At 34.2% G+C, this 16,205-nt stretch overlaps 1 protein-coding gene across 1 annotated transcript; it reads right to left on the bottom strand.

Moving 5' to 3' along the window:
• Positions 1-203: 203 nt before the first annotated feature.
• Positions 204-3,191, bottom strand: LOC143560051 (putative cinnamyl alcohol dehydrogenase). The gene is made up of 5 exons (XM_077048453.1): positions 2,699-3,191; positions 2,412-2,525; positions 2,102-2,329; positions 1,074-1,513; positions 204-549 (listed from the first exon to the last, which is right to left on the bottom strand). The coding sequence occupies exons 1-5, from the start codon at positions 2,773-2,775 to the stop codon at positions 350-352; spliced, it is 1,059 nt and encodes a 352-aa protein (XP_076904568.1). The 5' UTR covers positions 2,776-3,191; the 3' UTR covers positions 204-349.
• Between the last annotated feature and the right edge of the window lie 13,014 nt (positions 3,192-16,205).

Raw genomic sequence — 16,205 nt, 5'->3', positions numbered from 1 at the left:
TATTTTCCTTACTCGGTACCATTTTCGAATTTGCAAAAGTCTGCAACATTAACTCAGGTTAAAGTTTATTCCAACAGCGGTTGTTTGGTCCATTTAGCAACTTCTACTTTTTACTAGAATGTGATACATGATTAATGAAAACGATAACTTATATCCGCATTTGTTATCACCATTGTAGTGAGTTAGTGACTTTAAGTATAAATAAAGTAAACAACTATTACTATCCATCACTTGAAAGCTTTTTTTAAACTTATAGTTCTTTTTATTGGCTCATTATTATTATTTATCTTTTCCATAAACACGAAAAGTTGATTGAATTTAGTAAAATCATACAACATGAAAATAGCTGTCACTTAAGATTGCTCCCAGCCACATCCAACACAAACCTGTACCTCACATCATTTTTCTCCATCCTTTCAAATGCTTTGTTCACATAATCCATCTTCACCACTTCTATCATTGTCTTCAAACCTTTCTCCACCCAAAAGTCAAGTATCTCCTGTGTCTCTTGTATGCTTCCGATGAAACTTCCAGTTATCGACGTGTTCGCTGTAAATTTCAACAAACTTCAGTCTAAATTCATTGTGTTTATCAAATAATTCAAAATAACTAAAAAACGATATTGGTAAATATTTTATTTCAAGCAGGCTGAATAATGAAAAGAAGATCTCTTGCATAAAGAAAATACCAAGCAACCAACTAACGAAATGATAAAACGAACAGATAGATTAATGACAAACAAACCTACTTAATGATAAACAATAAATCAAATAATAAACAGAAAAAATCACCAAAAAAGACATTTTTCTTAAAATCAAAATAGTCATTAACTTTTAGCCTTTAAAAAATAGACATATTCAAACCAACTATTTCTGCAATGCCAAATAAGCGTAGCTGGCTAAACAGCTAGTTTTCAACCAACAAAAAATGTTAAAAAGCACTACGTGTCCGCAAAAGTTAAATCCAAGTGCTAATCTATGAGTAAAAACTAAAAAGTGAGTCAAAAACTCAAAATGTCTAGCTACTTTCGTTATTTTCCCGTAACAATAACTATGTGAAACGACGGCGCATACCTAAAATCAAACCGGATGCACTGAACTGCAGGGGCTCAGGAACGGCACCAACGAGAAATATCTTTCCTTCAACATCAAGAAGAGGAAGGTAATCTTGTAACCGATGGTTAACTGGCACAGTGTCTAGTATATAATCAAGACTATTTCTTAATTTATTCATTTCCGCTGAATCCGAGCTAACTAAATAACAATCTGCACCCAAATGAGTGAGTGCCTCTTCTTTCTTTTTATTAGAGGAGCTGATCACTGTCACATGGTGACCCATTGCTTTCGCTATTAACACACCAAGATGACCAACTCCACCCAACCCCAAGATTCCTGCTTTTATCGGCTTTTTAGAACCAATGAACTGTTTTAACGGACTATAAGCCGTTACTCCTGCGCAGAGTAACGGTGCTGCTTGCTCTGGTGCTAGCTTTTCTGGTATGCTAACTACATAGCTGCAGATTTTAGTTTTGTATAATTAGATAGTTACGTTGACCCGAAATATTGACTAAATTGTCTTAACATCATTTAAAAAATAATAACAATCAACATAAAAATATTCTTTGTAGAAAGTAATAATCAACAAACAAAAAGATTATTTGTAAAATAATAATAATTAACATAAAAATGTTATTTGTAAAATGAAATAAAAAATAATATTGTGTAAAAAGATAGTTAACATAGAAAAAAAATTTGGAGCAATAGATTTGATATGAGGATAGTAGCTGGCATATGGCATGCTATAAATAGTCAAGCTATTTTTATAGAGACAAAAAGTCAAACAGATAATTTAAAAAAGTCAAATTCAATTAGTCAATTTATTTAGTCAAAAACTTTCCCATAAACAGTGGCGGACCTACACTAAATGTGTAGGTGTCGGCCGATCTCTGTGAAATTTTTTTAGATGCATAGATATGTTAAAATCTCAATCGTTGGCTAATAAAATTTTGACATTGACTCTCTTCTGACCCTTACGAAATTATTTCTAGGTCCGCCATTGCCCATAAATGAAATATAGATTTAGGGATATGGTTATTGCTTACTTTTGATGGACTACCATGACAGAAGAGAAGCCTCCTTGTGTAAAACTTCCATCTTTATAGATGCCATTATAAGTGAACACCATGTTGCTACAATATTGTTCTCTGTTGCTTTTACAACGCGCACATTCGCCACAAGATCCTACCATACACCCAACCCCTATTATGTCACCTATGCCGAATTTTTTCACCTCCGGGCCCACCTCAATAACTCTTCCCACCACCTCATGCCTGCAAGACAAACAATTAATAATACGGTTAAGGGGTGGTACAGTATTAAACACTTGGTAATAAAATTAGGAACCGTACGTACCCTGGAACCAAAGGGTAGGTGGTCGAGTGAATTTCATTCCGGATTGTATGAAGATCAGTGTGGTCTACACCACAATACAAAACTTTGAACACGACATCTTCTGGACCTGTTTTCCTGCACAAATGGACCAATATGTCATTAGAATTCCCATATGATCTTTTAGCGTGTTGAATATACATATTGCGCGTAAATATGTTTTAGGACATAACTAAATATATATTGCTCATGCCTCATAGTGTGTTTTTTTTTGGTTGTATAAATTGCATAGACATATATAGATGATAGACCTGAGATGGAAAGAGTAAGGAGAAAGGATGCCAGATGAGTCTCTAGCTGCCCAACCGGTAACTTTTCTTCCCTCCATTATGCGTTGATTTTTTATTTTTTATAACAAACAAATTCAATATGTTGCTAGTTTCTGAAAGCAGGTCATGTCATTATATATGTGAGTGTGTGTTACAACTTTATAAAATATAGGATTATAAGTTACAAAGGAGGACTCAAAGACGGCTGCTAAAGTTGGTTGTGAAGTCATTGAGGACGTCAATCTCCTTCATAGTTACTCACAAGGAAACAAATTAAATTGGTGTTTTGCTTTCATCATTTTCATTATTGTAATTTATATGCAATGATTGATATCTACTTACAAAATAATGTTTAGGTATATATATGATGATAAAAATTTTAAATAATTGTCGAGTCGACCCATATCAAGTTATTATCTTTTTGATTCTCATAAATAATTTGTTATGCATAAATGTAGAAGTTATATTGGTATAGGGTTTAGAGGTTGGCAAATGAAGTTTTTTTTAAGAATCGGATCTGGGTATTGGTTTTGGTCAACAAAGTGGGTAGGTTTGAGTTTTGACTGTTTGGCCTTTTTTTAATCGATTTTTGGCCGGTTTGGTTCCAGTTATTAACCGGGTAGAGGTGGAACGGATTCCAGTTCGGTTCTATTTTCTCTAGAGGAACTACAACCAGTCGAGACCGGCTGTTCAGGTAGGGTCAGGTGGGGTCCGGTTGGAGTTCGGGTACGTCAAGTCAGGTCTCGAACGGGTTATGGTGCACCTCTAATTGGTTTCATTATCGTGTAAAATTTAAACTTTGTGGCATGAAATGGTATAAAAAGTTATAACCGACTAAGATTAAATCCTATTACTAAGTAAAACTATAAATATAATATGATAACATAAAACATGATAAGGTCCGTTTCATTGAATAAATAAAATAGCAGCCATCGGCCATCATAGTTGACCACCATCTGCATTTAAGTTTTAAAATATATATGTTTTTGGTAATTATTTGTTTGATGTATGGAAATTTTAGTGAAATGAAAATGAAAGAGAATTATTAAAAAAATGATAATTAGTTTTCTCTTTTTTTATAAATCGTATAGTAAAGTGGCAGTACTGCAGTAGTGTAATGTCTCTCTTAAAATATCATAACACTTGATTATGTATGTTTTATGAACCACACCATATCTTTTCAGTTTATACATATAAAACATAAATAGTTAGTGGGTGTTTTTCAAATGTGTTTCTCGTCAAACGATTGAGAGTTCTTGTCATATGTTAGATATAGTGTAGATTTAAGAGTAAGTTTAGAAAGTGTGTAAATTAACCGTTTAAAAAAAAGTAGAGTTCTTTCCTGTATTTATACTTTCAAAACAAAATAGAAAAGTAATTAAAGTAAGTTTATTAGATATATACCTTCAACCCCAGATGTTCTATACAAGCAAAACAAAGGAAGTAGACACATGCTCATTTAAATGATACGATTCACTTGCAATAATCTATTAATGGGTTTAAATCTTTTAACCAGTGGTTGGTTGGGTTCATTGACAAAGACAAAATCTTTAAATATCTTAGGTTAGGAGGGCTTGGGTGCCATTGGTTTAGGTTCAAGCCCCGCAATTTGTTATTTAAAAAAAAATCTTTTAACCACACACATATACCGGTTAGATACAACTTAAAACCGGCCCCGACCCGCCCGACCGGTTGGACCGAGACCTGGTCCCTATACCGGGACGGGTCAGGGTATTTGGGTCGTTTTCTAAAAACCTGGCCGGGTTTTATAATAATTATTATTTTTTTATTAATATTTTTTATATGCATATGAATTATACATACAAGATTGGTATCATTTAAGAACTCTAAAAAAGTTAAGAACTCTTAGGAACTCTTAAAAACAAAATAATTTTTTAATTTTTTTTATATATTAACATTATTTAAGAGTAGTTTTATCATATTTTATATAAAAAAATTTGATTACATATATTAATCTCAAATTTACATATATGTAAAATTTATGTACTAACAAATTTACATATGTGTAAAACAAAACATAGATATGTATAAAAACTAATTTTTAAAATTGTAATCATAGATATAGATATAGAAAATTATAAAAACTACTCTCAAAGAACGTTAACATACAAAAATTTTATAAAAAACGTTAGTTTTCAAGGGTTCCTTCAAGTTCTTAAATAATTTAACAGTTCTGTAATGATACTCATCCTATACATACATACATATATATAAATATATGAATTGTTTGTTGTATCATCCAGGTCAAACATCGGTCTGTCCACCCGTGTTGGTCCAGGCTTTGACCCGGTAAGACATCCCGGTCGACGACAGGACCGGATATGAAAACATTGGGGATGTGGCTAATCTTGAATAAACGAGTCCTTGGGAGTTGGGAGTAGGGATGAGTGTGGGACAATACCCGCATCCGTATCCGTATTTGTACCCGTTTGTACTTGTACCAAAAATCAATAAAAACACGTACCAATACTCGTACCAAATTTTTCGGTATGGTACGAGTACGGGTATTTTGGTAAAATACTCATTTTTGTATTACTTTGCTTTTTTTATTTCCAAATTTTTGACGATATTGAAACCGGTACCGGTACAAGTAACAAACAACCTGAATTAGTCCGTGCATTGGTACTTGCACAGGTACATGACAGGTACCAAATTAGTACAAGTACCAAATTGGGCATCAATTTAATGATAAGATGGTATTGCCCTAACTTGGTCGCCGATTTTAATTGATTTGTTTGTTGGTTCGTGTCTTGAATGCTATATTATTTAATTTTGAAGAAACGTTGGTAGTTGTTCAATAATAACAAGGTTGGAGAAATTATTTTATATATTAAATAAGAAGAATCTCAATTAAACCTTTATATAATCCAAACAGATATAAAATACCAAATGTACCCGTACCTGTACCCGATTGTACCTGTACCAAAATTCAACAAAAATGAGTACCAATACCCGTACCGAATATGCTAAATCGGTATGGGTACGGATATGGTACAAGTATTTGGGACAAAATGTTCATCCCTAGTTGGGAGTATCAATTATTAAATAGTTGGTGATGAAGGCCTGAAGCCATGGAGGAGTGATCGGTGAAGGATGTTGAAATAAAACTTAATGCTTGGATCTAGGTCCAGATAAGGTCCGGTCCATTATTAATTATATAAACAAGGTTCCTCTACCTCTCATGAGGCTCTCTCTCTCTCTCTCTCTCTCTCTCTTTTCCTCTAATGATTCCAACAAGTTCTCCCTCTCTCTACAAACTTTATATAATTAGCTTAGATCTCGTAAATAAAGCTATGCTTGATTTTTGGAGGGGTGGTCCTTAGGCCACGACCTCATGACTCTTTTTTAATGGCTTCCTTCCTTCATGTTGTAGCTATGCTTCAAGATCCATTCTACACGACTCCATCACCCAACCCACATTATTATATATATTTCAAGGAGATTTTATTGTCTTCTGGTGTTGTTCATGTCAAGAATAACATCTTTGGCGCTAATAATGTGCCTGTTGGTTGGTAATTTTTCAAAAAGTCTTAATAACAAACAAAGTTGTCACCCATGCACACGTGCATGTGTTCGAAACTAAAGCAATTAATAATTGGTTTGTATATATATATTATATGATTCAAATTTAATATAAGAAACATAACTTGGTGGAGTTGGTAGGCCTAATGCAGTTTGAGCTTTGACAAAGGCGCATACTTGTGTTCGAATTTGGCACTAACCAACAATTTTAAGTTTAACAAATCAATTACGAAGTTGAATTAAGTATCTAATAAGATTGGTAATTAATTTAAATTTTAGAATAACTTTGATTCTTAAATAAATTCTGATAAAATGGGTTCTTTTAATGATACCTACAGTATTAAATAAATCTTAATAATTATTAACTAAGATTAAAATTAATTTCACGGTTCTTTTAAAAATAATTATATGATTTTTCTTTTCTATAGTGTTAAAAATGAGACATAAAAACTAGTTATAAACATTAGCTAAGGTTTTATATCACCATTTTTTTATATAAATTTGATCATATTAGGATTTTTGTTTGGTGACTATCGTGTATGCAGGTAACCTACCGGTTATATCACAACAATCAAATCAATACCGATTGAATTCCCTTCATATCTCGTCACAACACACGAGTTTAAAGTAACTAGTTTTTATATTAACAATAGTTTACTCGTTTAACCTAACGACCATTTTCTAAAGTAAACAATATTCCTATGGATCAATTCTTACTTTAAAACCATTGGGATGAAACCCATAATTATTGCACTCAAATCACACGGGACCACCAATGTAATTTACTCTTCAAAATCTAAAGGAACGTATGATAGACTGATAGTATATCAAAAAAGCAAAGGAATAATAATAAAGTGTTGGTTAAATCAATTACGAAGTTGAATTAATATTTTATAAAATTGATATTTAAATTAGAATAACTTTGATTCTTAAATAATCAATAATAATAATTTTGATAAAAATGAGTTCTTTTAATAAAGTTATTAAATAAATCTTAACAATTAATTATAATTAATAATTAATTTCACGGTTTTTTTTTAAATTATATGATTTTTCTTTTCTATTTTATTAGAAATGAGACAGAGAAACTAATTATAAACATTAGCCATGATTTTATTACCATTTTTTAGATATAAATTTGATCATATTACGACTTTATTTTAGTTTTCTTGTTTGGTGACTATTGGGTATGTAGGTAACCTTGCCCCTGTCAGTCATATCAAAAGAAACCAAACCGATACTGATTGAATTTCTTTCACGCCTCACCGCCAAGTAAGATTTTAAAGCAACTAGTTTTTATATAAACCATAGTTTTCTTGTTTGACATAACGATCATTTTCTAAAGCAAATAATATTCCTATGGATCAATTCTTACTTTAAAATCGTTGGGGATGAAATACATGATTGCACTCAAATCATATGGGACCACCAATGTAATTTAGAGCATGTTTGGGATTGCTACTTAAAAGTGCTTATGGCTTTTTGGAGAGGCAAAATATCCAAAATGTTCATCCAAAAGTACCTAAAAGCTCCAATTTGAAGCTTTTAGGTGCTTTTGGAGGGGCATTTTGGATATTTTGCCTCTCCAAAAAACCATAAGCACTTTTAAGATGCAATCTCAAACACCCCCTTACTCTTCAAAATCGAAAGGAACGTGTGATAGTATATTAAAAAAGCAAAGATATAATAATAAAGTAAATTCCATGGAAGTGGCTTGGGTTAAAAACTAGATATTGTTCCTAATGTTTAAAAATTACGTCTACAATGCTTACCTGTCTTTTTTGGTTTCATCTCTAGTACATAAAGATAATTGGATTAATTTTTTACGTAAATCTTCGGTCAAAACGAGTTTACCTTTTATGTGAAATTTATCTTCTTTTTTTCTCTATCAACTTTTTTTTACATGGGTTTCCCTAGAGGTGGTCAAAAAAACCGGTCCGGGAACCGGTTTGGCGGTTTAAACCGGAAACCGGTTTTTAAGAAAACCGGTTTTTTAAAAACCGGTTTGACCGGTTTACAATACTCGATTATTTTGTTATCTCACGCTCAATTATACCACATTACCACTCCATACGCTCTTATTTCGTAGTCGATTATCATGGCCTCCCAAAGTGCTGCTTCATCCGTCAACATGGGTGCCTCGAACACGGGAGAAACGGTCGTTCGGGTCATCCCCACGAAACGAAACCAAGATGTTTGGCAACATTTCGACCTATGCGAAATGTCTAACGGTAGCCAAAAAGCTCAATGCAAACATTGTTTGAAGTTTTATGGCAAAGATGCAAACTCCACTTTAAAAGCGCATGTACAAAGGCCCTTTTGCAAGGCCTTGAAGGACGAATCGGGAAGTAATTCGCAGCCGGAGATGACGAATCAAGGAACGGTGTTTACGTACGACCTTGAAGCGGTACGTCAACAGTTTTCAAACTTTGTGATTCAACAAACACTTCCTTTCAACCACTTCGACAACCCTCAATTCACGGAGATGATGCAAAAGTATGTTCAACCACGCTACCAACACGTAAGTCGTTCGACCCTTAGAAGAGATTGTCTTAAAGCATGGAAAAACGCTAAATCCGAACTAATTTCATACTTTTCAAACTTACAAACTGGTGTAAACTTAACAACGGATGTGTGGTCGGTACCTAATGGTTCGCCCGACTCATACATTTGTGTGACGGCTCATTGGGTTGACCCCGAGTCGTGGCAAATGATGAAACGAACCGTTGCGTTTCAATTGTTTGATTACCCGCACACGGGTAGAAATATTTTTAAACTCTTGGATAAAGTCATTCGACAATACAAGATTGAACATAAAATCTTTTCAATTTCGTTTGATAACGCGTCCAACAATACGGCCGCGGTTGGCCATTTAAAATTAAAGTATAAACCTATTTGTGATGGAGCGTTTTTTCATAGCCGATGCATTGCACATATTATCAACTTGGCCGTGCAAGATGGGTTAAACGTGATCGAAACGCAAAGAAACAATTTTAAAAGAATGTTACGAGATGTTTTTAGCAACAATAAAACATTTTCAAAATACAAAAAATTTTGTGTAGAAGCTAATTGTCAATGGTTGGGGCCAAATTGGGATTGTCCAACAAGATGGAACTCGACTTGTGATATGTTTGAGAAAGCCATCCAACAAAAAGAATCATTAATTGCGTTTCATCAAATTTTGTCAACTAGGGGTAAATGTGCACCGTACGATCCTAGAAACTGGTTATTGATTGAGATCGTTACGGAGGTCCTTCAAATTTTTAAATCTTGCACAACTAGTTTATCCGGGGTTTACTATCCAACAAGCCCCATTGCTTTACCAAAAATTGTTGTCATGTGCACAAAGTTGAGTGAACTTCATTGTAGGGGTGCACCTTATTTTGATATGGGTGTAAAAATGAAAGAAAAATTTAGAAAATATTTTCAAGAACTACCCGCTGTTTTGACATGTGCTGCTGCGTTAAACCCTTGCATCAATGTTGGTGGTGTTGAAGCTTTAATAGAAAAAATTTGTGATGAGCTAGAGTTAAACGACGATCAAAACCCCTATTATAACCAAACTTTAAAGAATGCTTTCAACACCACCTTGTCAAACATGTATGATGTTTACCTTACAAAATACGGGTCGTCTTCCCAAATTCATGACTCGTTAAGACCTGTTGCCCAATCCCAATCCCAAACCGACCTTGAAATGGGGATGTACTACATGATTTGGGAAGACGCCGGTAAACGTCAAAAGGTAAACACCCCAAGCAGTGAACTTGGAAGGTATGGTGGTACCAACTTTGTGAAACACATGACTCCGGATGAATTTAGAAGTCTTGATTTGCTGGCTTGGTTGAGAGGTAAGGAGGATGAGTTTCCGATCCTCGCCGCCATGGCCAAAGATTTACTAACGGTCCAAGCTTCCACGGTAGCTTCGGAGTCTGCTTTTTCTGTTTCTGGCAGGGTTATATCGATTAGGAGGACTCGACTCACTCCACCAGCTGTAGAGATGTCGATTTGCTACAACGATTACTTGGACTCTTTAGATAGGGCACAACATCAACGCTCACTCGAGGGGGAAATGGATTATGAGGCGGGCTTGTATGAAGACGAGGTCAATCAAGGACACACTCAACCAATGACCGATGAAGAAGCCGCGTACGGCGATTACCTAAGGAATAGCTCGGGATCGGGTAGCGAAGAAAATTAGTTAAAGAAACAGCAAACATTGAGGCAAATAATGAGTAAGAAACAGCAAGTTGTTAATGTAATCGTGTCTAAGCATTCTTTAATGTTTGTATTTTTGAGTTACGAATATGCGATAACGATTTAATGTTTGTATTTTTAATGTAAAAGCTATAAATGAAAGTTATGTGTTTTTAATCTTCCAAGCAAAGAACCCTAACAACGAAAGCAAAGAATGGAGTCAGTCCGTTTTGCCTTGTAGTTACCGGTTTGCCTTGTAGTTACCGGTTTGTTTATACTGTGAAAAAATAATGGTTATTTAAAAAAAAAAAAAAAAAAACGGTTAACCTAAAAACCGGTTATTAAAAAACCGGTTAATAAAAAAACCGGTTTATTAACCGGTTCTAACCGGTTTCTAAACCGGTCCTAACCAGTTAGACCGGTTAGGGTTTTCAGATACAAAAACCGGTTATTAACCGGTCCGGTTATTAACCGAACCGGTTTTTTTCCGGGCCAAAAAAACCGGTCCAGTTAATAACCGAACCGGTTTTTTTAAAAAAACCGATTTGTGCACCTCTAGGTTTCCCCCCAATCCAATATATTGCAAACCCGTCGGTCAGTTTTTGAACACCTCAATTTGTTATTGTAAGTAGGTTGTTCAATCCAAACTTTCTAAATGAGATTGCAAAGTCTTCTTAAGGTTAAAAGAGGTTTCTTCCTCTGTATGAATATATTCCGATAGCTGGAATACTAGCAGAAAAGTCATTATTTTACGTTCAGCTAACACCAAAAAGACTAATTCAAGTAGAAGTAGTAGAATTATTCCAAGTATTTCAGTTGGAAATGCACATTTTCTAGTTTATAATCATCAACCGGGTGGTAAGATGATTAAATAGGATGTTAGGGGCTCAATTTCTCTAGAGTTTTAAGTTGATAGAAAAAGGGATAAATTTCACGTTAGTGTAACATTTATAAGAGGTGAATATAGAATTTATCTAGGTTGATGATTATAAAATTTCTATTCAAACTCATGACCTTTGTAACATGTAATTTAATTTTATCAGGTCGTCTCGAGAATTTAAATACCTCGGCCGAGCTAAAATAAAAAGGCTCGTAGGCCTTAAAGAAATTTTTTTAGTCGCTAATGTACATAGATAAAACTATAATCGACCGATTTATTATAAGCATAAACCATTCTAAGCATGTAATTATCTCATAAATCATTGTAAATAACCTTATTTCTAACATAAAAAAACATATATATGTAATATGTATAAAAAAGTTTGTGCCCTCAAAACTTATGTGTCTGACCGATGGTGCGGCTCGCACACTCTCCGAGCCTCCCATGAATTTTATGTCTATCTTGAAAGTACTTATTTGGGGGGGGGGGGGACCTAATAAGATTATAAAATCTCCACGAAGGGATTGGCATACTATGCATTGCTGAGCCTCTGCCCATAACAAGTCATATAGGTTTACTAATCCTTCTATGTGAACATCATACACTGTTAAGACTTTGGTGGGTCTTGACATGTATGATGTATCTATGGGTTATTTATGCCTACACAAACCAGGGCCGGCCATAAGGTGTGGCCGTCACAGGCCCGCCATCCTGCTAGGCCAGTTTTTTTTTAAATTATATGTATTTTTATTAAAACAATATGTATATGTAGTGTTTGTACTCAATTACATAACCATTAGTTTGGTCTAGTGGTAAGGGGTATGACTCATAACCCAAAGGTTATGGGTTTCACTCTCATTTGAAGCATGTTTAATCCTAATACAAAAGTTTTTCACACAATCCAATTATAACAAAGTAAACCCATATAATTGTTTAAACCCAACAAAAAAAAAATTTTACTTAAGACCAAAAACAATTTTCACCTTCGGCCCAATATTTTTTTTCTTTCTCGAAACCGAGCCTGACACAAACCTAGTTATATTATTTTTTTACGACTGTAATAACATTAGTATTATATATTTATTTACATATCTTAGAAATAAGTTCTTTTGTGTATATTTTCAAGATCTTAAAACAAATTATATTATGTTACAAATAAACTGAATTACACTTTCACACATTACAAACAAGTTACATAACATTTTCAAGTATTACACATTCACCTATCTTTGTATGTACGATTGTAGGTACATGTTGAACACATTCCCTTACCTTTAGATGTGTGACCACGAAACCCGAAGAGTAGATGAGGGCAACACACAAAATAATATACTACATTCATATGAGTTCACAAGTCCCAATGACATGAGTTGGCAAGAATGCAAAAAAATATTTTTATATGTGCACACACCAAAATATATACACACATTGAAACTCACTCCAACTATCTTCATGTCTTTAAGTGAGATCTTCACACCTAGCTTATATGCTACGCCACAATTGAATTCGTAACAACGGAGCGCGTTTAAATTCCGAGACCACTAAGTTAAAACAAACACACTAACAAAAATATTATGGACTCTCTCCCCACAAACCACACCCAAACATTGATTTGCTATATTCGAAAATAGAGAGGTTGGCTTTTTTATACTTGATTCAAATACTTGATATTTATTGGCTTTTTTATACTTGATATTTATAAACGAGAAAAAAGATCAAATAAGAAGTTTGATATTTCTAAGAATGCTAGGAATGATGGTATTTTTATCCATCTCACTTTTTTAATTGATTTTATAAATCAATACTTATAATCATGTTTCATCTTCCATAGAGCTTCAATGTCATCCATCACCAACAACACCAAGCTTCATTCTGATCCATCTCCGGCAACGCCACCACCGTCCACACTGTCTCCACCGTTGCACCCACCTCATGCTCGCCGAAAAAAAAACGCACCAAACCACCACTGCGCCTACCTTTTGCTCGCCAGAATAGCGCACCCACCTCCTACTCTCCGCCTCAACCACTTACGTCCATCATCTCACCCATCTCCTGCTCGCCGGAAAATTGGCCTGCAACAAGCTCCTGTTCCAAAACGGTTGAATTTGTTTTGATGGTGGTTCCGCTCGCCGCGTTGACTTTGTTTGCTTCCCCATTTGTGAACTGAGCTGTAATTTGCAGATTGAAATAAATCTGAGATTGAAACAGTAAATTGAATTTTGGTGTTGTAGTTGATGAAAAACACAATAAAAAAAAAGACACGATGAATAAACTAAAAAAACACAATTTGACCCACTGAGTTTATAGCCCGCTAGGTCTTCTTTGTAAATTGTGTATTTCAACTTTGTTCTATTTGAGAGAAAAGTGAGTGTGTGGTGATTAGCTTTTTGTAGATAATCACCGATTGTGTTTTTCCTATTATATTAATATAACACAACACCCGATCCGAAAAACAAAATTATAAAAACACGAGTGTTTATTTTTCATTTAAAAAACACAATCGTGTGTAAAAACACAATTAAAAAAACACAATAGAAAAAACACTATGAAAAAAAACACAATAACAAAAACACAATGAAAAACACAATATAAAAAACACAATGGAAAAAACACTATGCTAAAACATAATTGGATAAAACACAATGCCTATAACCTATTACACAATGTATAAAAAACCCACTAATTTTTTTTAATTTTTTTACAACAATATGGTACTCATATTAAAGATAAAAAAACGCTCATTATTAAATTGATTTTTTTATATAAAAAAAGATGTCGTATAAAAAGTTATTGACGTTTTAGAACGACGGGAGAATTAACATGTGCCTTGCATGTGAGTAGAGAAAGTCAACAATTATGTGTTCTTCCTTTTTTACCCTTATCCTTATTTCCCACATGATTTTCTTTCTAAGTTAATCTCAACCATTCAAATATAAAATGAATGGAAAAGATTATTTACTATCATTCCTACAAAAACTAATTTTCTTATTATAACTCAACTCTTATAAGCGATACTTGAATTGCTATTTATAAATATTATTTATGATAGACGATCCATCGGTTACTGGTCCTACACAAACCTACCAATGAATTGTCGACTAACAATCCATCGTTGCATGCCATACACAACAAATGACCAAAACGTCTGAGCGGGAATCTAACTCAAAAGTCTCACTCTCAAACTAATCGATGGACTATCCGTAGGTAATAGGCCCTACACGACAAACGTTTGAATCTGAGTGGGAATTCAATATCCAAAGTCTTATCGTCACACGCCAACAAATAGCTGTCGGTAAAATTTTTATTTTAGTTTTCTTATATTTTCTAAATTTATATGTGCTTACTTACTGTCAGAGAAACCTCGTAATTAATTACCTACGGATATTTTCCATCGATAATTATCCTCAATGATACTTCTTTTTTTAGTAGTGGTAGTAATCTTGAATCTTAGCCTACTTATATACACGATTATGTAATTTACTAGTTTGTTTAATAGTAGTGGTGTGGTTTGATTCAGTTTCACCAAGATAGACTTGTAGCACTAGTAACATAGCCATAAGAAAGTTTTGCTATAAGATTGTTTTTCCTTGTTATCTTATATATTCGAATTGTGAAACTTTATATTTGGAATTGTTGTTCAATGTTCATGTATATACTACATGAAGATCTAGATGCTTTACCTACTGTTTCCAACAATACTGCACACATATACATGCCATATTCTATAAGAATATGTAAACACTCAACCTCAAACACAGTTTTGGACACCTAAACATGAACACAATATTCATTCATGTAACCTTAAACGCCCAGATCCGAACTGGCTAGTGTAAGGTTATAACAGTAAACATGTTAGTTGAACCGATAAAACTACCTATTTACACCTTCACTAGTGTCCTATACCCTTTGGGCTTGGACCAGTTGAAGCTAGCTTATAATAAGTTTCAACTTTGTTCTCAGAGTTGTAGTACTCATCATGAGCATGATCATCAGTTTTTGATGGTTGAGAAGATGCTGATAATTTCGTGGGCTCCAACGTAGGAACCGGCTTAGGTAAGGAGCTGTTTATTGACTCAGCAAACGCCACCAGCATCACCGTCATCAAGAACATCAAGAGGAACCGGCTACTCATTGATGATAGCTTACAAATAAGAGGGTTGGAAGTGTGTGTTTATATAGTGTTTGTTTGGATGTGGATTGCTATACCGGGTAAGACTCAAGAGAATCTGGAAATTAAGGGGGTGGTGGAGAAATGGGGTGGAAAAGAATGGTGCAGCCGCTGCCGGCCAAAATCTCAATAGGTGTGCATATCCTGGCTTTACTAATGAGCGGTTGGTTAGGATGTTAAGGGCTTTTAGAGTTGTAGGGTCCTTTTTCTGGTTATTTTTTGTGTTTGACTTGGAAACTGGAATGTTTGAATGATGATTCCATTATGTTTGGTTGAGTTTTATAGATTGACACTTTTGCACTTTTCTGATTCTCCAATACATATGGGATTCTCTTTTAACTAAATGTAGAGCTTAGTTTGAATATATGCCAAAATTACACTAACAAAGCATGGATGAACGAGTAGGAAGCATCGTTGTTATTGGCTTGGGTCGATACCATCAGCGATCCATTCACTGGTTCACAACCTTCAGTTTTGGTTAAACATTCGTGACTATTTTCATACCTACATGGGTCGGGAACGATACCGTTCCATGAAGCAGATACGTTGAAACAAGAGTTACATACTTACATGGTTGTATGTGATGAAAATGGCTTAACTTACCATGTTGTAGTTGTTGAAAGATATTATTACCACTAATGATAGATAGGCAATCTTGAATTATGAAAACATGTATTTGCAAAACACTAGACAACGTTTCTTTA

Source organism: Bidens hawaiensis, unplaced genomic scaffold, assembly GCF_021521415.1.
Source record: "Bidens hawaiensis isolate Kalapana, Puna unplaced genomic scaffold, B.hawaiensis_p1.1 tig00020162_1, whole genome shotgun sequence".
Classification (NCBI taxonomy): Eukaryota; Viridiplantae; Streptophyta; class Magnoliopsida; order Asterales; family Asteraceae; genus Bidens; species Bidens hawaiensis.
The sequence above is the reverse complement of the archived record's forward strand: the minus strand, read 5'-3'. Positions and strand labels throughout refer to the sequence as shown.

Coding starts and splice junctions, on each gene's coding strand:
- LOC143560051 (XM_077048453.1), bottom strand. CDS start 2,775: ATGGAGGGAAGAAAAGTTACCGGTTGGGCAGCTAGAGACTCATCTGGC. Junction 2,526..2,698: donor CCTTACTCTTTCCATCTCAG/GTCTATCATCTA, acceptor CCATTTGTGCAG/GAAAACAGGTCCAGAAGATG. Junction 550..1,073: donor TGCATCCGGTTTGATTTTAG/GTATGCGCCGTC, acceptor TGAAATTTACAG/CGAACACGTCGATAACTGGA.